Source organism: Genypterus blacodes, unplaced genomic scaffold, assembly GCF_046128005.1.
Source record: "Genypterus blacodes isolate CSIRO-AG114 ecotype Tasmania unplaced genomic scaffold, CSIRO-AGI_Gbla_v1 ptg000083l_1, whole genome shotgun sequence".
Taxonomy (NCBI): Eukaryota; Metazoa; Chordata; class Actinopteri; order Ophidiiformes; family Ophidiidae; genus Genypterus; species Genypterus blacodes.
Window position 1 is genome coordinate 91,378 of NW_027466888.1, and position 22,178 is coordinate 113,555.

Genomic DNA, 22,178 nt, shown 5'->3' on the forward strand with positions numbered 1-22,178 from the left:
CTCTTCTCATCAAATATCACCTAGGAAAACTACATTATCTACAATAACCGATCAGATACTCCTAGATTCTATGAAACCAATGTGTGAATGTTAGCAGTCGGGCTGATTGAAGAACAAAGACATCATTCGAATCTTTAATTACAGAAAACGAACGCATTTATCTTGTAAACTAGGCATCAAAATATATTGTATTGTATTAGGAATAATTCAAAGTTTATCTTCAGTATGTGTGTTGCATTTCTTCTCCCACGACACTGACATAGATCTCACAGACACTCTGTACAGGCAGTGCTCAACACTTAACATGGCATCCAGCATTTAGGATCATTGGTGTAACAGCAACATGTATCAATCACCTGGCACAAGCAAGCACGATGTTACAGGACGTAAAAATCCCACAGGACGTCAAATACTGTATTATGTTCACCTTAAAGCTTTGACAACATTGCATTTACAGACAGAATCCAAGCTTGTTCAAACACCACATCAACTATTCGCGGTACAAATCCATCAAACAGTTGCTGGAAATCTCTTAGAAAGTGTGTCCTACACACTTTTGTTGAGGAACAATAACAAACAGCCCAACAGCAAGGTGCCAGGGTGCAAATCAAGAGCCATAACTTTCTATCACGACCAGCATTAGAAACCTGTTGTAACAATAAACCTAAACAATTACAGTAAATAAATAAATCAAAAAGTGCAAGAAACAATAAATACATTTGAAACTTTAGAATGCACTATGTCTACAATGCAGTGCTGGTTGGTGAAGACAATGAGAGTCATACAGACATCACAATGTGTGTTTGTGTGGCTCTACATGTGTGTGAGCAGACACAGTATCTGCAGTATCAGGTGTTCATCAGGTATTTTTAAAACTTTAAAACTTGAGTGACGTGAGACGTGAATTTTGTGACAGAGGAATCTGAATCATTTGGGCCATAATGTGACAATATGACAGTGAAAGTATATTTAATCCTAATCTCGTTATGATGCCACCTGATTGTGTTGCATTCAAATTATTTCATTCAAATTAGTCCTATCCAATATGAGTTGAATGACAGTGTCTACCATTTGATCAGTATTGTACTGCTTTCTGCTGCTCTCTGCAGTCTGCAGCCCTTTTGGCGTCACTGTGTCAACTTCCTCATTTGTTTCATTGTAATGATGTCTCCGGGTTCTCGTCTCCAATCTCTTTCTGTACCTCCGTCATCATTTTCATCACCTCCCCTCCTGTCACGGGCGCCACTTTTCCATTCTCTTTTCCCAGCAGCTCCTCTTCACTTCAGTCTTCTTGAGGACATTTCTCCTAATGGTTGTTTTTCCTGCTCGGCAGTCATCACCGCCATCTCCATCTTGGCCTCTGGCTGTTCCTCTTTTTTCTTGATGCACAGGAAGTTACCGACTGCAATGATAACAGCTGAGAGAGTGACCTCACAGCCTGCCAACAGGAAGACATACATGTACTTGCCGGTGCTGTCCAACAGGTGACCTAGAGAAAGAGAGAGAGAATAGTCTTTTTATCAATACCTCTTCTTTGAGAGACTCTAAACTCTTCCACTTCCACTGCTACTATACATGACGATAAAAACAACACCAAGGAAAGCTGCAGCCTTGTAAACCCACACATTTCATTTCACAATCTGTGGTCTGGCAAGGCTCAGTAGTAGTAGAACAAATGAACAGCACTCTCTCTTATTGGCTGCTATATAAGGATGAAACCCCTCAAACTCTACATTTGAACGGATTGTGCATTTTCTATACTTTCAATCTAATGCAAAACACAGTATGTCAGCAGTTGTCAGTATTCAAATAAGAAAGATTTGTCCCCGTGTCTGTGTCAAGGGACAGTTTAAGTGGACATGAAATTCAGAGGTGCTGCATATTGTAAATCTGATTGTGACATTCTGTTAGGCAGCTACATCGATGTTCTAAGCACTGACCTGCTCCAGGAGGCCCCACCAGCACAGCCATAGCCTCCACCAGCAGCACCAGTCCAATGGCGCTGGAGAACTTCTCTGTACCGACGATGGCCATGAGAACCTCAAACTGCAGGGCTCCCACCATGCCGTACGAGATCCCAAAGAAGATACAGAACACCACCAGCCCGTTGTAAGTACTGACCTGCAAGCAGAGGTTAGACATCACACCACTTTCAGGCAAAGCTTAATGACTTTTGGAATCAATACTAAGGCTATAAATACTCATCCCTCCCATCAGAGTCTTCATGTTTACTCATAGGAATGAATGAGATGACACCCACACACACAGATTGGTCTTGGTTGAGCAGTAAACTCAGTTGATTCAGTAAGTCTGGTTGTTTTACAAATTCAGCAACTATTCATGATCCTTTAACATTAGACGTGTATGGCTTAGCTTTGATATTCATACAATCGGGTAAATGGGATCAAGGCTCTTATTTGAAGACAGCCAGCTCCTCCCTGAACCTGGATTATGGCACGATTGGCAGAAAATTAAAACTATAAACCACTATATTAATTGGTCATTGTAGCATTTTTCACGAATCAATCCCTTTCTTAGTGTAACAGAGCTTATGGCTGTAATATGCGTGTGTGTGTGTAACTCCTCTGTCACCTGTGATCCTATTAGGTCAGTGCATCCATTGAAGATCATAGCGAAGCTGAACAGGTAGACACTTCGGGGTCGCACCCACTTCAGCCCCGCCACCACTCCCGACGCAGGCCGAGCAAACATATCCACAAATCCCAGGATGGTGAGCAGCAAAGAAGACTGAGTGTCCCCGTATTGCAGATGCTTAGCGTAGTTAACAACAAACACTGGTGGCACGAACAGGCCCAGGACCATCACAGACGCAGCAAAGGTGTAGATGAGAAATCCTCTGTCTTTGAATACACTGAAGTCCAAGAGTTGCTTCTTAGCCGGAGCCTCTTTCTCTCCCTGATCCCCTTTGCCAAAGCTTTCCTCCGTGTCTGCAGGCTTCTTAGGGGGCAGCAGGGGCCTCATGAGGGCACCGCAGGCACAGCAGTTGAGCAGAATCCCTCCGAGTATGAGGAACCCGCCCCTCCATCCAAACCTGTCCTGCAGGACCTGTCCAAGTGGGGAGAGACAGCACAGGGCCACCGGGCTGCCCGCTGCCGCCAAGCCATTGGCTAGAGGACGCTTCTCACTGAAGTAGCGGTTCAGCATGATGAGAGAGGGTTGGAAGTTCAATGCTAGGCCCAGACCTTTGTGGGAAATAAGGGATATACACAGAAAAAAAAATTGGTCTAATCATATTATCAGCAACTAATGCTAATGTAACTAAACCGTGTTCACAAATTGGAGAGACAAAGCTCGGTAGATAGACGGATAAAGCATGTAAATATTGACAATACGCATCACATCCTTTCCTGTGTGTGTGTGACTGTACCTGTAACTACTCCAGTGGTAAGGTAGATGTGCATTATACTGGTGGCAAAGGAGGCCAGGATCATTCCCAGAGAGGCAAACAGACCTCCAATGATCATCACTGGCCGACAGCCAAACTTGTTCACCAAGACACTGCACAGGGGACCTAAGAACACACCAGAACACACCATTTAGATACAAAAGAAGAACATGAGATCTTTTTCAATGATGGACGATGGCTTCTAAGTGTCATAATTCCATATTCTACCTGTGCCGTAGAGCATGGCCAGCAGGATTGAAGAGATCCAAGCGGTTTCGCTGTAACCCACATCAAACTCTCGGATCAGTTCTTTGAAGAAGACACTGACGGCTTTAGGGAAAGCGTAAGAGAACCCTGTGATGACGAAGCAGCCCGTCAACACGGCCCATCCCCACCCTCCGTCTGGAGCCTTCACCGCACTGGGCCCATCGTCCACCACTGCTCCTCCCATGATCCTCCTGTGGCTGCTGTGTTGAGGTTAGTGGCTATCCGCACTGTGGCAGGAAACACAGCAAGTGAACTTTAGCCAATGTTGACACAAGGTTGCAAAAGGTAAGACACGTCTGTGAGATAAAATCGGTTATTTGGTGTATTTATAACAATGGATGACGCTTATGCATGGAGCAAAAGGAGGGACATGGGCTTTAGCAATATGAGGGTACGATACTGTTCAACAAAAGACTGATGCTGTTACAGGAATAGGCCAGATTATGAAGGGGTTGGCAAGCAGATGGCAGAACAGCGGTGTGGGAGAAGTTGGCTTAAGTGCCGTTGAACAATAACCACTTAAAGGCGTTATACAACAAGGATCAACTTACTGAGATCCAAGGTGTAAACACAACTGCTGACATCGGATATACAGATATAATTGCTCTGAATTGTGTGTGTGTGTGTGTGTGTGTGTGTGTCTTACTTTGCCTTGTATGCATACGCATGACACGTACATGTTTAGAGACACCCCTGGCACTGACACAGTATGCCTCCCAAAGTATCCTCTCACATTCACTCAACTTAAATGCCAACTTTCCCACTGACCCCAGTGTGACCCATGCAGTACTCCAATCAGCCCTGTTAAAATAAGACAAAGGCATTTCCCTATTCTCTCTCCCTCTGCTGAAACAGGGGGATCAAATAGAGCAAGCCATTTCACGTTGCAATGTTTGGCAATTCTTATGTCAATGGACATACAATGAAGTTGAGAACTTATCTTAACTATCTCTTAACAAGTGAAATGATGCAATACTAGATAATACTGTAGGTCAGACAAAACAGGCACCTTTCCACACAGATAAAAAAATCCTGTTCAATTGACTGAAAAATGCTTGAATTGTTATCCAAAAACCAAACTAGGCTCTTTCTTAATCTTTCATACCCCAGGAGGAAGAAAAGGCAGACACGTTTCCGCACTTTGCCTTCCTCAGTGTGCTCTGAATCACAATATGACCTACTGTTACTTCCTGTGTTGATGCAATCGTTAATGTCATTATGGAGTATCACTGCTCACTAGTTTCTGTTCCTCAAAGGTTTCTGTCATCGTCATTGGTAACCAGTACATTCATGTCATACAATAATCGCCTAGGTTACACAAATCCATTATAACAATAATGTTAATCGTCTTAACTCACGGTAGGACAGACGAAATAAATTGTCTCAAAAACAATTTTTGCAGCAACTAACAGGTAGTAAACATTAAATACAGTCTTTTCAGTAACGCTTTCGGGGATAGTGAGGTTTGAAACGCAATATGTAATATAAAGGGACAATGTGACGGCGAAACCCCTGACGTCATCAGGGATGCAGCCGGCAGCACGTAGGCAGTGCGTTTCCTCCTGTGACGTGACGATCGCGCGTGCCAACCCACATCTGAGAAGTTTCGTGTGTGATTTGAATATTTTTCAAACCATTTGTATTTAAAATATTTGTAAAACCAGAAAATGGGCTTACTGCACATAGCGTAATGTTTTGTTCTAATGTGGGTAAAATAGATAAAAGTATTATGATGTTGTTACCGTTGTATCATCACGTAAGAGTCCTTTACATCCTCATCTACATCTATCTATAATGTCCGGTTTCACATTGACAATAGCAAAACGTCAAACTCTGGATCCGAGAATCCATTTCAATAAATATTTCATAGATAAAAGTCTTAAATGTATTTTCTGTCGGGGCTGTAAATAGATGTGAATGGACCGGTCCGGTGGCCTACGTGCATGGCAGAGGCGTATCTCTGTCTCCATCACTGAGCTTTGACCTGGATTTACCAAGCCTAAACATTACGATCGTTATAATTACAATGAGCTACACACAAGCATCCTCATTATTGTTCTCATACCTTGTAGTGTACATTAAACGACCTCGCTGTTACTACCCAAGTGACGTTCATCCAACCTGTTACTTCGTCTGGTGTCAACAAAATTAGAAAATGACAGTCCATGAAAGCAGTTTACACCGCCACATACACAAAAATTCAATGTCACATCTTGTTTTAGGATGTAAATGAAGAAATGGAGTCTCTTACCTGGGGAGATGCTGTCGCTCTCTCAGAGTCGCTTACGAGACAAGTGTGTACGCGCGTCTGCCCCGGTCTTTATGACATCGGCGGCGCGCAGTTAGGAAACTCCAGGGTGGATTCGTACTACAGTCACTCTGATGCACCTTACGTAAACCTCACTACTAACGATTGGGCCGAGTCTCGCTATTATAGATCAATGGCCATTCATGTCAGTATGCGGTTCTCCTCATTTATGGCGGCCGGTGACAAACTCTGAATAAAGAATACAACGTGCTGTCTAATAAGAGATATAGTATGTAAATGTTTATTTACTCATTTTGGGTGTGTTGACAGGCGACCTCATTTAAATGTATTGTTATTAATATTATATTCCAGTCCCGTCGTGCCGTAGGACCAGGAACTTATTGATGTCATTGGCGCCGGGGGACTGTTTAGTAGACGAACAATTTCCATGGTAACCAGCTACAGTAGAGGCGCGTTTTGATTAAACTGTCAGCTCCCTAACGCTAAGTGTACGACTACGAACCAACATTATATGTGTATGCGTTGCAAGTAATGGCGTATGTGTGTGAAGGCTGACGTTCTTTTCGACTTTTGGGCTCCAACGCGATACATTTTGGAGTTGGCTAAATTGTAGCTAGCATCAGAGGCTAAAGCTACGGTGCCATGGTAAGATCTATTTATGTGCGCGAGTGAGAGAGAGAGATGAGAGACGAGTGTGTGTTCGTTTCCACATGAATGTAAAAACTCTTTTCACGGCAGATACTTTACTTTTTTTAAATTTGTGTATCTAATGTTTGTTATGTTATGTTATGTTTTGTGAAACCTTTCCTGGTTGTCAGACTTCCGCGATTAGTTTTGACAAACAATGCATGGTGTCTGTTGATTCAGTTGTAACATTTTCAAACATTTTTCACTTGCCCGTTAAGATTCAGTAATAATGGGGACACAAACGTATAACTGTCTGTAATGTATTAAACTATTATTGAGATCAAAACAAACCACCACTACTACGGCTAGTAGTAATAATAATAATCATAATGACAATGATGATGATAATAAATCAATTAATAGAACAGAAAAGTCACAAGTTGACCATTGTTCACTCAGATGTTGTGTGGTATAGAAATTATTTTGCTGTGCATCCTAGTGGTAAAGTTGACTTGATGCCGTCTGTGTGCTCTAGATATATCCCAGTGTTGGTGTCATGCTATCTGATGATGAGGGTAAACCGGTAGATCTGCAGGCAGAGTTGACTATCAAGGAAAGGGAATGGAAGGAGCTCCAGTATCTAAGGGTCCACCAGCTGGAGAGTTCTCTCAAAAAGGCCCAAAATGAGCTCTCTGCCTTAAGGTACCACATCTATAAAGACTTCATACAGGAATGAGAGGAAAAATAAATGTCTTGCTTTAATATCGCACCTCAGATATTCACGTGGGATATGGTCAAGAATATTATAATATAGTCTAGGTTCGATTTTGTGGTGGACCCAGAATTATCAGACTTTCTGATTCTGATACTACCAGCGGGGAACTACCTGTAATTAAGTGGGAGATGTTAAAAAAAGTTTTATCTGTTTGCTGAATTCTTTGTTTGTAGGTCACCAGACAATGTTTTGTTTGCTATGTAGCGAGCAGAAAATAGCGTCAATGTTTAAACATATCGTAAAACATCTAAAAGTTATTTTACCTTTGAGGTTATTGGTTAGCCAAAAGTAACTTGACCATCATTGAGGTTAAAGCACCTACAAGAAACACATCAGGCTATATTTCTGGCGCTCATGTCATGTCATGTTTCATGAACATTAATCTTCAGGCAACGATTCCAGCATCTGAGGGAAGATTACGAATTCAATCTAGCTGTCCTGGATGAAAGAGATAGAGAGTTGGAGAGATACGATGCCGTGACTGCAAGGGCTCTGACTGAAGAAAGCAACAGGTAGTGTGGTTCATTTGACCTCCTTTATGGATGTTTGTTTAATTATAGATTTTAAGTCCCAGGTCAGTCTCAAAACATCAGGCTCAATTCAAGCTCTTCATCAAAGTGAGGTGTATATTCCCATTTAGACTGTGCCTACCCAGAATACAGATTAGACATAATAATAATGATCTCCATAAAGGCTAAGAGTCGTCGGGTTGTACCCGGAAACTGATCTCTTCTCATCAACAAGTACAAGTAGCAGTCGGTTGTATTGTCTTATCTGGTGTCTTCTGCCAAATTCCAGTAAGGCATCTGTCGTCTCCTGGGATCCACCTGCCTTTGTCCTCAGTGTGTCTCCATAGACATGTAACAAGTCTGTGTGATACCCTCTCGATTAAAATTCTAATAAATGTCTTGCTTTTATACGGAACGGAGCATTTATTGCTTGGATAAACAATTGAGTGAACTAGTTCTCAGGATAATTAAGAAAGGAATGAAGAAGAAGAAAGTGTAAAGAAAGTAAACAAAGCAGTTGGTATTCAAAGTAGTAAAGTTGCTTATGGGTAGCCTCTGGTAAAGGACAGTGGAAACAGAAACAGAAGCCAAGAGAGAAGAATCACATTGGATATTGACATCTTTCAGGAATTAATTTGGATTCCTTCTAATGCATCTTCATAGGACACAAATGAATGACTCAGTGGAACCAGATCTCACCTTGCTAACGTATCATGTTAACCCTGTGTAATGGCAACGAAATGACCCCAGGGGACACTGTGACTGTCTTGAACACCGAATATACTGCTGCAATTTACAGGCAAGAACAACTGAGCCAGCTTCGTCGGCAGGTTGCCAGACTGGAGAAGCTGAGAGCCTCGGAGGCCACGGAGAGGATGGAGGAGCTTAGGATCAGTCAGGACCAGGCTGCTCACCAAAAGCTTCTTCTGGAGGAGGTACAGGGGTGAGTCTGGAAGATGAAGTTAGTAATAAACTGTCATATTGTGTGAAAAGAGTCAGCATGGACTTATGGCCTTAAATGCTCTCTGTAGTTTTTACAACCCATTGGACAATTCCGTTTGTTTCTATTTCAGATTTGTGCTTTATAATGAATTACTTATATGGGTTATGATACATTTCTTAAAATCCTATGTATTGAGATTTTCAGTTGTTTGAATTAGATTTTGTGCAGTTCCAGTTCAGCTCATTCATTATAAGTAACTATTTTGAATTTTTGCCATTTCAGCTCGACTCTTGGCTTTCACAGGGAATAAATAGAAAACACAAAGACTAATAAGTTGATTATGATTTGCAGAAACTATTAAGTGCTATCCAGTATCCATTTTTACTGAACTGAATATTGTTTGTTTGTGGTTTTGAAACAGTGAAGCCATGTCCTGGACTATCACACACACTATGCCCTTTATCATGGGAGAATACACATGATTTACTTACTTTACTCACTTATGAGACTTAACTGTTACAGAGCACGTTTAGCAATTACTGAATACTGTAAGTTCATTGCATCGGCCTTTATCTTATTTGAACATTGGCTTTCAAATAGGAAATAGAACATAGGATGTGCTTGATTTATTGCTGTGTCTTGCTGCTAGTCAAGGTATGATCAGTCAGTGTAAGCATCAGTGTAAACTGCTACACATAGGGAATGTATAATCCAGATGTAACTGCTATCTCTTAAATGGATTATCCTCACAAAGTCTTTGAATGGTGTGTTGGTGTTGTGTGTGGGTGTGGGTGTGTTGTAGATCCTTAATAGATGAAATTCAAAGGCAAAGGCAAGAGAATGAGTGCCTGGAAAGAGAATTGACCCTACAGAAACAGGTAAAGAGACACACAACCACTGACGCATGATGCAAAATGTACTGGACATGTTGGTAGACTGACATTGTTTTTTGTAATGTTTGTGTATGACAGCTGTGCAAATATCTCAATTATACTACAGTACAGTTATTGAATTGGTTAAAAAGATACATGTAGTGCATTTAAATAACAAACCACCTTTCTCTGGTCACTAGGACATGACGGCAGACTTTAATAATGAGCTGAAAGGGAAGGAACACGTATTCAACTTGAAAATGGATGAGATGCGAGCTGTTGTGTTGTCTCATGACCTCAAGGTGAGGAATGTTTGTGGTTTACAACAATGAGAAGGTAGCTGTGTCTATTTCACTCAAGTCAGTGGTTCCCAAAATGGTTGCGCCACCCCTAGGGGGGACGCAGAGCTACTGCAAGGGGGGCGCGGCACAGGATCCCCCCCCCATAAAACCGACCAGCCGATCCGTATTGTTTTATGTCGTCTCCCCGGCCCTGTAGAAAAAGTTTGGGAGCCACTGCAAGGTAATTGATTAAATGTTGCCTGCAAATGGTTGGGCTCAGACAGATGCAGACAGTGTCGTTGTCCTTTGACGCTGTGTGTGCTGTGTGTGCACCACTCTCCAGACAAGGCTGATGTGTAAAGAGGTAGAGGTCCTTCGCCAGGTGCAGCTACAGATTGAGGAGGCTCTCAAGCAATCTCACCAGCTCAGTCAGCAGTTGCAAGCCCAGCTACAGCACAAAGAGTGTGAATCAAAAAACCTCACCACTGTCAAGGAAAACAGGTCGGTCTGTCTGTCTGTCTGTCTGTCTGTCTATCGGTCTGTCTGTCTGTCTGTCTGTCTGTCTGTCTGTCTTATATGTGTTTGTGACTGAGGTATATACACTTTTTCTCAGGATAAAGGAGCTTGAAGCAGATCTGAAAAGGATCGAGGCAAACTGGAAGAAGAGTGATGATGAACATATAAAAAAGTGAGTAGTTCATGCTCCATTCATAGATAACTTCACATGTTGTGATTCAGTGTTTCCTCGTCTGACAGAAATCCTACTGTCAGTCGGCCTATATGTCATCCGGTGCAGCAATTGTGTCAATGATCGATGATCAATGATGATGATTTTTCCCAGACATAAGGATCTGGATCAGGCTTTGCGGGAGAGTGGTGATCAAAAGCAGGCTCAGCGGCACGTCCACACCGAGCAGCTGCAGAAAGCCAAAGACCACATAGCTAAACTCCAGAAAGACATGGAGGTTCAGGCCGCACATGCAAGCTGTGCACATAAAGAGGAGCAGGACAAACTAAATACGAAAGACAAGATGATTCAGAGGTGAGACGGACTCTGATGTAAGGATGAATAAAGAATGACACAAAATCAGCCTTAACAAACAGGTCTTTGTTTTTATCATCATGTTTTTACCGTGTGTGATTCTAGTACAACTCCAAGTAGTGCAATACATATATGTTATGTTATTACACAACTGAAGGAAGATACCTAAAGTATATGTTAATATCTAAAAGCAGCACTATGGCAGTTAATATGATAAAGATAATGACTTTGGCTGATGACTGCCGGTATGCGTGTGTGTTTGTTTTGTACATTATGTGAGTGGTCTGCTTTCAACAGTCATATAAAAAGAGATATTGAATTTCATACTAACCTTTTGGGAGGACTGGGGAGTGTGGAGTGGATTCAAAAGGCTGTCCCGTCTGGTACGCATGCTGGATTGTCATAATAACCTGTCATAGGGCTCAGCAAGTCATCCCTGTTTTTAGACATGAAGCAATAAGATTGTTCACCCTTATTTCCTGGGCTTTATAAAGAAACCTAGCGGAAAAATTGACATCTGTTTGGATTGGCCTGAATGCAATTCAAATGTTGTCTGCATTGCTCAGTATTTGTGTTCTTGCGTTTGTTGGAAGGCTTCGCAAAGACGGGGAAACGTTGCAGGCTGCCTTGGACCAGTCCATCGGTCAGGCCTCTAGAGAGATGGTAACCAAAGATGCAGAGATGTTGGCCCTGCAGAGGAGAGAGGCCAAACTCAGGGCGGAACTGGAGAGGGGCAGTGAGGAGATTGAAAGGTGAAGGTGGTTGGTGTGGGTGAAGGTCCATATAAAGACATGACAGAAAATGATCAATTTGAGGAATACAAGGTCCTTAGTTTTGTAACCTTAACAATTACAGAGAAATATCAGTTTTTTAATATTTAAGAGGATGTAGAGCGAAAAGGGAGGTTCATCATTAGAGAGGTATGTGCTGTTAGAAATCAAACGTCTTCATTCTTAACTGTGACCGTGACAATGCATAAATAACTTTCCACCCAGCCGAAAAAGAAAAGACTGTCTAATTTAAATGACCCAGTATAATTTGTTTTTTTGTGTTGCAGGTACAAGCAGAAGTTGAGTGCTGGTTTGGAGCGAGAGAAGGCTCTGGAACAGAAGCAAGTCCAGGTGCAGCTGGACTGGCAAACACGCTGTGAGGACACCAAGGCTGAACGCTATCTGGCTAGCGAGCAATTAATACAGACCCTGACCCAGTCGAGAGACCAGGTGACCCTCTCTCATAACCCTATAATACACCTACATTTGACTGAAGCAAACTGTTTGAAAATCTGCTCCTCTCTCTTTGTAGGCCCAGGCTAGTAATGCAGTACAAGATAATAAGAATAACAGACTAGCCGTGTTGTTTCTCAGGCTAAGGCTGAGCTGGGAGAGCGAGAGCGAGAGCTTCAGGACTTGACTACCTTACTACATAGCACGAAAATGGAGAGAGACCAGGCACTACAGGTAGAGTTACACCAAGCTTATATTTGAATGGCAAAATTTTCAACCACTGACAACGTGTTAATCTGTTCATGTCAACAGTCCTACAGCTGGAAAACCCCACTGCCAATTGGCCATTGGCAGTAACTTGACTGATACAGAATCCGCCTTGGGTGGTCATTTATCATTTAACATGTAAAGACACTTGAAAGAGAGTCCAATAGAGCCTGTGGCATGCCAGCAGCCAGCCACACCTTCCTTTTTCAACATTCAAATACACACAGTCCCACAACCTCATACTGATCCCAGTCAGCCAGCATGTGACTTGAGGGCTTGTGTGGTGAGTGCTCTTGTGTGTGTGGTCTGATTGGTTTTGATTGTTTATAAGTTATTCCTCTCTCTGTATTTCTGAACTGATTACATTACATTACGATCATTTGGCAGACGCTTTTATCCAAAGCGACTTACATTACATTACCACCCTTCGCAGAGGGGGGAGCAATTAAGGTTTCGGTGCCTTGCTCAGGGGCACCTTGGCAGGGGCTCGAACCGGCGACCCTCTGGTTCCAAAGCGGAAGCACTACCCACTGAGCCACTGCCTTATATGACGGAACATAATATGAGAGTCAGTTTGAGGAGGTTCTCTCACTTATCAGTGTCACCGCGCACTTCCTTTTTTATTGTTACTACAGTGACTTTGCATTTCCACCAGAAATCTAGCAATCGTTGGTAATACACAACAGAAAGGCCTTAAAAGTAGTTCAATATGCTTAAATCGACTGATGGTGACTGTAAAAGGTATTGGGAACACTTCCTGTTTATGTACAAGAAGATGGAAATCATCCTGGAGTCAGAGTATACACACACACACCCACCCACCCACCCACCGCGCCACATGGAAGTGTTGTCTTTCACTTTCAGCTGATACCTGTCTGCTCTTGCAGGCTGCCTTCAGTGTCAAGCTGTTTGAGGCTCTGTCCTTTTCCTCAAGCATTCTGAGAGGTATGTTGGCCACTTAGGTTGGCTTGGTGCCCTGTGAACACATGTTGGCCTTTGTTGGCACTATGCATGAGCAGAAACACTGTACTGATTAACTGGAATGAACTGAATAGTTAAGGTCACTTTGTCAGAAAAGGAAGAAAATCAAGGTCAATCTTTTGGTACATTTTGACAGTTGGACTTATTCAAAAATACCCCAAAACAATCTCCACTTATCTTTCTCATCATTATGCCCACCTACCAGAGTGGATCCTCCTCTTCAGACCACATATTTCCATATATGCAGTAACAGAGTAACAAGAAAATGTATAATTTAGATGGATCTCTCTGCAATTGATCACCTTCCACCCATTTCCACCCAAGAGCATGCATCTAGCTGATTTACCACCCAGGTAAACAAGCCTTTGTCTCAGACACACTGGGACACAAGGGCACCGGAAAGCCCGCAGCTCCAGTCTCCAGCTGCTCCTCCTCCTCCACCACCCTTGCCATTGTCCAGCAACAAACAGTATCCATGTTGGATCCAGTCTGTCTCGCCTTGGTATCTGGTAGCATGTAAATGGCCTCAAAACTTTTTCAACTGCAGTCTAAATTTTGCAAAGCAGTCAGCTGTCTTCCAAAGCATACCAGTGTTCAGTTAAAAACAAGAAGATACAAATATTCTCAAACCAGTCAGCAATCACACTGAATTTACACATTCCCCAAAGTGTGGGCTACAACTTTTGTCACATACAGCTGTTTACTAATATAAGCCATTGGAAAATATATTTAGTTATTTATTTTCTTCGTATCCATAATGGTAGATACATCAGATCTTAGTTTGGTTGTCAAATAGTCGCATTGGCTTTGCTGGAAGCTTGCAGCTGGTTTGAGATTCTATGAACCACAAGGAGGGACTTATTACACACAATCACACACAATTATTGATCTGTGGTGTTGGTTCAGTATATGAGTGCCATTTGTGGTCAATTTGTGGTTCAAAATGGAACCAAAGAGAAAGAATGATTAAATCCCTGCAAACCAATTACGTTAGAGTGTCCAGGCTTCTTTTGCAGCTGACATATACAGTATGTACAAATATTGCTATGTACATACGTGTACACTATGCTACATTGCAATGTTTACATTTACATTGTGTGACACAGAAAATTCATCCTGCACAAACAGTATATTACACTTTCTTGATTTGTTTGTTTTTGGCAACCTGCAGGGTCTCGCCCCAAACGTGGATGATCTTGCTTTGAAAGAGATGAGCCGTCTACAGCAGCAGAACAACACCCTACTGGCTGTGGTTGCCCAGATGAGAAAGGACATGGAGAGTCTTGGCCGTCTCCTCCCACAATCCCAATCCAAGTCCTCTTTCCTTCAGCCTTTTGATCTTCCTAATTCCCATACTGCTAGCACTCCAACAACCACTGAACCTCCAGCCCGGCCCAGTGGGAACTCCTACAAACCCAGCCCAGCAGGTATAAACAGCATGAATACCATTAAAATGTGTTCGGTCACTTTTAAAGTATATGCTTGTTGTGAAATGTGTTTTAAATCCATCCATCTCAAGCTAAGACTCCATGTAAATACATTATTTCATTAATTATATGTGTCCATGAGTACACAGACAGATTTGTTTCAATTGCCCTTTATTACGTGGTCAGTTGTCGTTGGCAAGCTAAAGATGTGATGATTGCAATGGGGTATATCCAGCATGTGGTCATTCCTCATGTTAGCCCTATAACCTTTCAGTGATGCGTGTTCTAAATGGTAAACTTGACACTTCTGTCTGGATAGCTTAATGTCAATGCTTAATGCTATTTGGCACCTGGAAATATATCCTCGTAACGTCACGTTTGTTGTTTAGGAACATGTAATCCAGAGTACACGCAGGCTGTGGAACAAGAGGTGTTGCTATTAAAGGCTCGGTGCAGACAGCTAGAAGACACAACAGGACCGACCGCAGACAAACCAACAGAGCTGAACAATACAGCTTCAGAAAAGACAAACCTGCACAAACACAAGGAAGCTATTGGTATGTTAGAAAACGGTAAAGATGAATACTGGTATACGAATTTGCAATAAATTCGGTCAGTACTTTCCCTTTAATTAAGATGGTCAGCATAATTTCATGATCATGATGGACGAACTTTAGTTTTAGCTGTGTTACAATATGTCAATTATATATACGGATAAACAGTTGTTCAAGTGATGCTCGCTTAGCTGTAGCTTCAGCAAAATGTTTAACAGAGTCTGTGAAAACTTTGTGAACTGATCTTTATAAACAACTAACAAAGTCCTACGTTTAAAAGGAATACATTGATTGATGAAATATATGTGACAAAGGCCTTTGTTGGAACCGTTGTCTTCTTTCTTGCATTTTTTCCTCATGGGCTTTTGTTGGTTGATTACAGAGAAAGAAGACAGCACCTCTGCTTTGAATAGGCACAAGCTCAGAGGGACACATTTGCAGTCTGACCTCCCAAAAGTCACACAAAAGGTATTGATGGAAATCTTTCTGAAGTTGAACCTTGACCTGCCGGATCCAGATGACTATCACGAACATGCATTGAGTCAAAGCGCCTATGCTCTCAAGTGTAAATTGGTGTAAATGAAGGGTAAATGGAGAGTTGAATAATGAAGGAAAGACCTTTTAAGCTTTCCAATTTTCTAACAGGGATTATTCATGTTTTGTTTTATCTTATTCCAGAGTGAGACAATGCGACAGCTCTATGAGGAGAACCTGCATCTGTTGCAGCAGCAGCTGACCTTGGGCTTAAAATCCCGTGGTACGTTTGCTGTCCAATGCGATCAATCCAATGCACCTCTCCTGCGGACCAAGCTGAAGCAGGCAGATCGCTCTATTGCACATCTAAGGATAGAAAAGCAGCAGCTGATAGAGATGGGCAACAGCCTCCGTGCTCAGATCATCACCACTCGAATACAAGGTGCAACCACAAGCTTACTCACTACCACACACTGTCCCCCAACTACTATAGTATAAAGTCAGCATTTATGTGGTTTATGGGGTTTATTGCTTTCTCTCTTTCTCTATCTCTCTCTACCTCTTTTCTTTCTTTTTTTACTCAGTTGCAGTTTAAGCATGGTGATTTTAGCTTTATATTGAATACTCTTTCAGGTTGTCATTTTAGAGTTAGTTAGGAAGTTAGTTATCTGACCTTTTGACTATTGGAATTAAATTTAAAACACTTTCTTGGCACATAACACACCTACGGTTTTCTTTTGTAGGGTTACCTCATATCGCCATCTAGTGGATTAAATCTGCACAACTAGACGACAATATTTACCATCAAATTTCAGTTGTGGCTTTATTCACTTTCATTGCCAATTAGTATTTCTTTGGTTATTTCAGTTATTGAATTGATCTCATTTCAACAATAAGTTACCAGATGATTGATGATGAAAATATCATACCAACATTATCAAACAAGACCGGATAATCACAATCACTGTCACATGTAATTCAAATTCATATAATGATACGTTACATGCATGACCAAGGTGCGTGTAATCACAGAGCAAGGGGCACCACGAGTCTGTGAAAGATTATTATGCATGAATGAATATGTACCATTTCAATTGTTCCTAACATTTTTCTGTATTCTTACGTAGGCCCCCAGTTCTCTAGAGAACCGCCAAGAGAATCGGAGAATTCAGTGAGGGACTCCCCCAAAGAGAAACCAGGAGATCAACAAAGCAAGCTGTCTGCTCTGGAACAACTGCAGTACCAACTCACTACACAGGTCACTGCTCTCATTTCCTTTCCTTGCCACCAAACTCTGTCTTCTTCCAGATAGTTAAAATTCATTGGCTCCCCCCCGCCATGCTTTGCCAAATAACATGCCTACTGAGAAAAGAAGGTTGAAGGTTAATAGCAAGTGGTGTTGAAGGTGAGAGGCTTTATATAGGTATAATCTATATATGTATCTATAGAGACCCAGTGTTGAAGACTGTGATCACATAGGAGGTAATTACATAAATCCAATGTATTTCCCTCTGCAATCCCTGCTGGTGTAGAGGGTTCAGTAATGTAATTGTGCCTTCAGGAGCTGCAGTACGTTCTGAGGCAGGCGGCTCCCCAGATAACCAAAGAACACCTCTCATCAACTAACAGCAAAGGTCCGGACAAAGACGGGGCGGCCATCCGATGGTCCCAGGGGCGCAAAACCACAGCCAGGCCTGACGTACGCACAATGTCTTCCTTACTGCATTCCAAAATAACAGTACTCTGAGCTTAGTGAAATGTTTTGTGTTTAAGCTGTGTGTGTGTTTGTGTGTGTGGACTTCCATGTAGAGAATTAGCCCTAGACTTTTTTCACATTTTCCTCTATTGTGTTATCAAGGTAATGTAGTAAAGTAGGAGATGGAGGAGTAGGAGTAGGAATAGAGCGTTTGACAAATGCAGAAAATCTCTTCTTCAGAGCTCAAGGAGCAAAGAGAACACTCTGCTGCAAACACAGTCGGAGAGCGTACCACATCTGGACAAGCAGCCGCAGCCATATTCAAACCCGCCTGCTCATCTGTTGTCATCAGAAGAATCACTGGGGTCGCTGAAGGAGGTGTGGGAAATGCTGGACTGTGCTGGCAACAGTCCATCAATCCTCTCAGAAGGTAACTGCAGAGTGATCAAACCAATGGATTTATAATGCTGAGACAATATTGAAGGAGTTTAAACCATTTTATGTGATGACAAAGTGTTTCTTGCAGGGACACATAAGGTAAACAGGGCAGGTCCAAGTTTTTCGATGCATTCTGCATTAATTTGATGTTCACATGCCTCACTCTTACTCATCCTGCATTCTCTTCTCTGGTCACTTAGTGTCGCCATTTCCTCCCCTGTCTAAATCTGTTCTTTTATGTGTCTTCTCTATCTTCTCACCTTCTTATAGCCCCAGCTGTTTTTCATCATCTCATCACCACCTCCATTTATTTATTTATTTATTTATTTATTTAAATATATTTTTATTGAAGAAAGCATTTGTCATGACAATGAGCATACAGTTATGGGACATTTTGGAGATCGCTCTGGATGACATCACTGTTGACCTCATAGGTACAGTTTTTACAGGATGACATCATACAGCAGTGCAGGCAGCTACAGGTCGCATCATAGGCTGTGCTGGGAGGAAAAAAAGAGACACGAGGAGGGAGAGAAGAGAAAAACAAATAGGGAAGAAATTCCACCCAAAGAACCGACCCACCCCTCACCCCAACAGGCTTGATTTTCTCCAGTTAAAAAAAAAAGCCATTGTAAAATAGTGAGGGATTTCCAATGCAAAGGCAGGTGTTGCTAGCAAGCAGAGGGATGAAGATGATAATTCATTTTTGCGCAGTGTTAAATTGGCGTGAGGTGGGTGGGGCTGGTTAATTTGATTAATTAACCACAAATGTCTTAAATGTAAGAGTCATAAATAAATGATATCTCTTGTTTGTAGGGGAGCTGAACAGGGGGGACATGCGTGGCCCGGATGATCCTGGAGTCCGTTTGAATGTGCATGGTAACAGGGCTCCCGTGCATTTGAAGCCTCAAACCCAGCAGGACAGGAAAAATCCCTCTAGGACATCCATAAACATGACCAAGACCAAGATTTGCAAGATCAGAAACTACAATATCAAAGAGTGATCAACAGAATATCTGGAGGAGAGACGTGGAGGTCAACATGCCTGGAAGTCAGGTTCTTTTGAACAACTTTGTCTCCATTTGTGCTGGTCTGGTTTTGGCAGTGAGAAAATCATGGACCTGTGCTGAATACAAAAATAGTCTGGCACAAAGTGTCACCCAAACCCCGGGGTGCAGGGTCATCAAGTACAAGTCCACATCCGCCACTCAGTCAGTCACATGCCATGAGTTTAATTGGAGCTGGATGAGTTTTGTGGTTTTAACGTCCATGTTCTGGGGATATATATGTTTAAAATAGGCTTGTTTAGTGTAAGTAAGTATTTTACTTAATCCCCGAGGTTCAGTTACCTGTGGACATCATGTCATTTGTAGCAATGAACTATAGTAACACCAGGAAGTCGAACAAGTTTTACTATGACGTCACCAACTAAGCCCCGCCTCTTATTCGTCCCATTTCCCAATAACTTTCGAGTTTCATTTTGATTGGCCAAAACCTCACACCCCCGTTTTCCAAAATGGACAATTTACCAGCTATTAGCATATAGATAGATAGATAGATAGATAGATAGATAGATATTTAAACATGTGCACACACATGTGTACCATGTCTGGCTGTTCATGCTCCTTCAGTGGAAATTGTGAAAAAGGGGCCGCTTGTTCTCTGGCTGCACCGACAGCTTATCCGCCACTCTGATTGAACAGAGGCTAACCGGACGCTATTCGAGATCAAGGATCAAAGTGTTCTAGTCTTGTGCATTTAGATGCCTTGCTTAAGTAATTTTTCACAATAGTTGCTCATCGATGTGAAAGAACTTTGATTACAATAAGAGAAATCTACCATTTGAACAATTTCCCAGTTTGGGATCAATAAAGTACATCTATATATATATATATATATATACTGTACCCTGCTCATCTGAAATACATCAAACATGGAAAATGGCAAAGGTTACTTAAAGCTTATTGTGCTTTAGATTATGTCCATGTCCTGTTATGAAAAGAAATGCAGTTAGTTGATCCGGGATATTGATTGGTCACTTATCTGGCCCCTGCATAATTTGCTTTCAACAAATATTTGAGAAATATTTTGCTGAGTTGTGTAGAGCATTTTGAAATGCAGGCTTTGACCAGAACATGTACAAAGATGTTTCTCAATAACAGCCTTGGTGGTGGCGATGCACTGCTTGAACCTGAGCTGATGCCACATTGGCAAGTAGTGACCATGAACTCTTCTGCTTGTAATAACCAACTAAGCAACAGTGTCACAAGTAATGAACGGACATGATTTTTAAGCACGGCCCAATATTTTTGCCCTCAAAAACAAATTGAAAATGTCTCATCAATTCTTCCCAAAATTAAACATTCCAGAAAAACCAGCTCATCATAAACAGACTAACACTTACTGCACAAAACTACTAATAAACACAATAAATGACTTTACTTTTAGCTATTTAGCAGATGCCTCTAGCCAAACAAACAAGCCCAGTTCACCTGATCACTTTATCACAACAAGGTGATCAAGGGGGAACTTTCCAGTTCCACTGCATTGGAGAACCACATTTAACCTGTTTTTTAACCTGTTTTTGAAGGGCCTTAGGTGTGACTCTTAGTTGAATACATTTGCATTTCAGCCTTTCCTAAAGACTTATCAGCAGAACAAATGCAGAAGGGTGGTTCAGTCATATTGAGTTTCTGCTAAGGACAGTCAAACATGTAGTTAAATAGGGCTGGAACAATGGGAGGCAGGTGTGCAGGCTGGGTAGGTGAGATGAATGAGGCGTAATGGGGGAAGCCACGCCTACACCACCAACACACAGAGAGACAGACAGGGGGGGAAAGGGGAACACTAGTGACGTCACAGGAGCCATGGCCAAGCCGTGACACTTGTTTTCCTGTTTATAGTGATCATTTATATTTTACACCCGTCAAAAAATGAATAGATCCACTCTTGATTAAGTGGTAAACTTACCTCCACATAAAAGTAACGTGATAAAAGGGGCCAGGGGCAACGATTGCTGATTAATTACACAACAGAGCGTAGTCCAGTTATGTACAGTAGGGACAGAGACATGTCATGAGTTTGATCAACTAGACAGAGGGCCGTTGCCTAATGTGTGGCCTGGTTAATGGATTCCACAGGTCAGATTCCTCAGTGCAGACCAGCAGCCAGATGAGGCTGAGAAGCAGTGATCAGCATCTTATTACCTAATTGTGACACTGGACAAACTTGGCACAAGGCATAAGCATACTATTACAATTCTTTTTTTTAAATTTAATAACATATTTGATTTACGTTATATTGGAAATCTACATGTGTTCTTATACAAAGCAGAGTCTTAAGTTGTGGGCAATAACATTTATTTCCATAGTGGAAATTGTTAAACATACACCTTGTATTGATGTGGTTATTGTTTTTGTACAAATGTTCATTATTTTTTACTGCTTTATGTAAACCAATAAAGCTCCATTTGTTCATTATAAGCTCACTGTTTAGCTTTCCCTTTATGGGTCAGTGGGGGAAGCCCGGGTTCATTTACCTGTGCACATCATGTCATTTGTAACAATGAACTATAGTAACACCAGGAAGTCGAACAAGCATGACTGTGACGTCACCACACAAGCCTCGCCTCTTAATCACCCTATGTCCCAACAACCCTTTCCAGCTTCATTTGATTTGACGAAACTTCACACCCCCGCTCCCTGATTGGACAGTTCACCCCCTCATTAGCATACCTAGTCACGTGCACACACATGTGTACAATGTCGGACTATTCATGCGCCCTTCAGTGGAAATTGTGTAACTGAACCGCGTGCTAGCCGGTCGCACTGACAGATTATGCACTAGTCTAACCGGCCGCTGTCTGAGATCGAGGATGAAACTGATCTACTCTTGTGTATTTGAGCTTTAGTTACTAAAAATTACACAGCCGAAATACGTCCAAAAAGAAAACACAACAAGAATGGACAAAGATAGTTCATAAGTACTCAACGGGATCGGTTTAACATTTAAATTGTGCAACTTTTGTTTAGTCCTGCACCGCATTTTGAGAAACAGGCTTTGCCCACATCACTCTTACATTGACGTCACTCAATAACAGCCTCGGTTGTGGTGATGCACTGTTTCAA

At 41.9% G+C, this 22,178-nt stretch overlaps 2 protein-coding genes across 4 annotated transcripts; one reads left to right on the forward strand and one right to left on the reverse strand.

Annotated features, from left to right (window-relative positions):
• Positions 1-121: 121 nt before the first annotated feature.
• slc16a3b (solute carrier family 16 member 3b) lies at positions 122-6,021 on the reverse strand. 3 transcript variants are annotated; one of them, XM_076158546.1, is made up of 7 exons: positions 4,779-5,918; positions 4,442-4,474; positions 3,635-3,900; positions 3,389-3,532; positions 2,593-3,203; positions 1,941-2,121; positions 122-1,489 (listed from the first exon to the last, which is right to left on the reverse strand). In XM_076158546.1, the coding sequence occupies exons 3-7, from the start codon at positions 3,855-3,857 to the stop codon at positions 1,278-1,280; spliced, it is 1,371 nt and encodes a 456-aa protein (XP_076014661.1). In that variant the 5' UTR covers positions 3,858-3,900; positions 4,442-4,474; positions 4,779-5,918; the 3' UTR covers positions 122-1,277. The 3 variants fall into 3 exon arrangements, with proteins under 3 accessions (XP_076014661.1, XP_076014660.1, XP_076014662.1); XM_076158545.1 differs by lacking the exons at positions 4,442-4,474; positions 4,779-5,918 and adding an exon at positions 5,925-6,021; XM_076158547.1 differs by lacking the exon at positions 4,442-4,474.
• Positions 6,022-6,342: 321 nt separating this feature from the next.
• Positions 6,343-21,533, forward strand: ccdc57 (coiled-coil domain containing 57). Its single transcript, XM_076158543.1, has 20 exons — positions 6,343-6,587; positions 7,105-7,271; positions 7,734-7,856; positions 8,653-8,796; positions 9,599-9,674; positions 9,869-9,970; positions 10,293-10,450; positions 10,563-10,637; positions 10,791-10,991; positions 11,585-11,743; positions 12,049-12,211; positions 12,356-12,448; positions 14,634-14,889; positions 15,279-15,446; positions 15,826-15,911; positions 16,122-16,359; positions 17,045-17,175; positions 17,479-17,616; positions 17,854-18,043; positions 18,868-21,533. The coding sequence occupies exons 1-20, from the start codon at positions 6,585-6,587 to the stop codon at positions 19,053-19,055; spliced, it is 2,859 nt and encodes a 952-aa protein (XP_076014658.1). The 5' UTR covers positions 6,343-6,584; the 3' UTR covers positions 19,056-21,533.
• The last annotated feature ends 645 nt before the right edge of the window (positions 21,534-22,178 follow it).

Bases quoted from the DNA above. Each gene is read 5' to 3' on its own strand.
- slc16a3b (XM_076158545.1), bottom strand. From the start codon at position 3,857: ATGGGAGGAGCAGTGGTGGACGATGGGCCCAGTGCGGTGAAGGCTCCA. The intron at 3,533-3,634 runs GTAGAATATGGA...GTGTGTTCTTAG, and splicing joins GGCCATGCTCTACGGCACAG to GTCCCCTGTGCAGTGTCTTG. The intron at 1,490-1,940 runs GTCAGTGCTTAG...CTCTTTCTCTAG, and splicing joins GGTGGGGCCTCCTGGAGCAG to GTCACCTGTTGGACAGCACC.
- ccdc57 (XM_076158543.1), top strand. The intron at 8,797-9,598 runs GTGAGTCTGGAA...GGTGTGTTGTAG, and splicing joins CTTCTGGAGGAGGTACAGGG to ATCCTTAATAGATGAAATTC. The intron at 12,212-12,355 runs GTGACCCTCTCT...GTTGTTTCTCAG, and splicing joins TGACCCAGTCGAGAGACCAG to GCTAAGGCTGAGCTGGGAGA.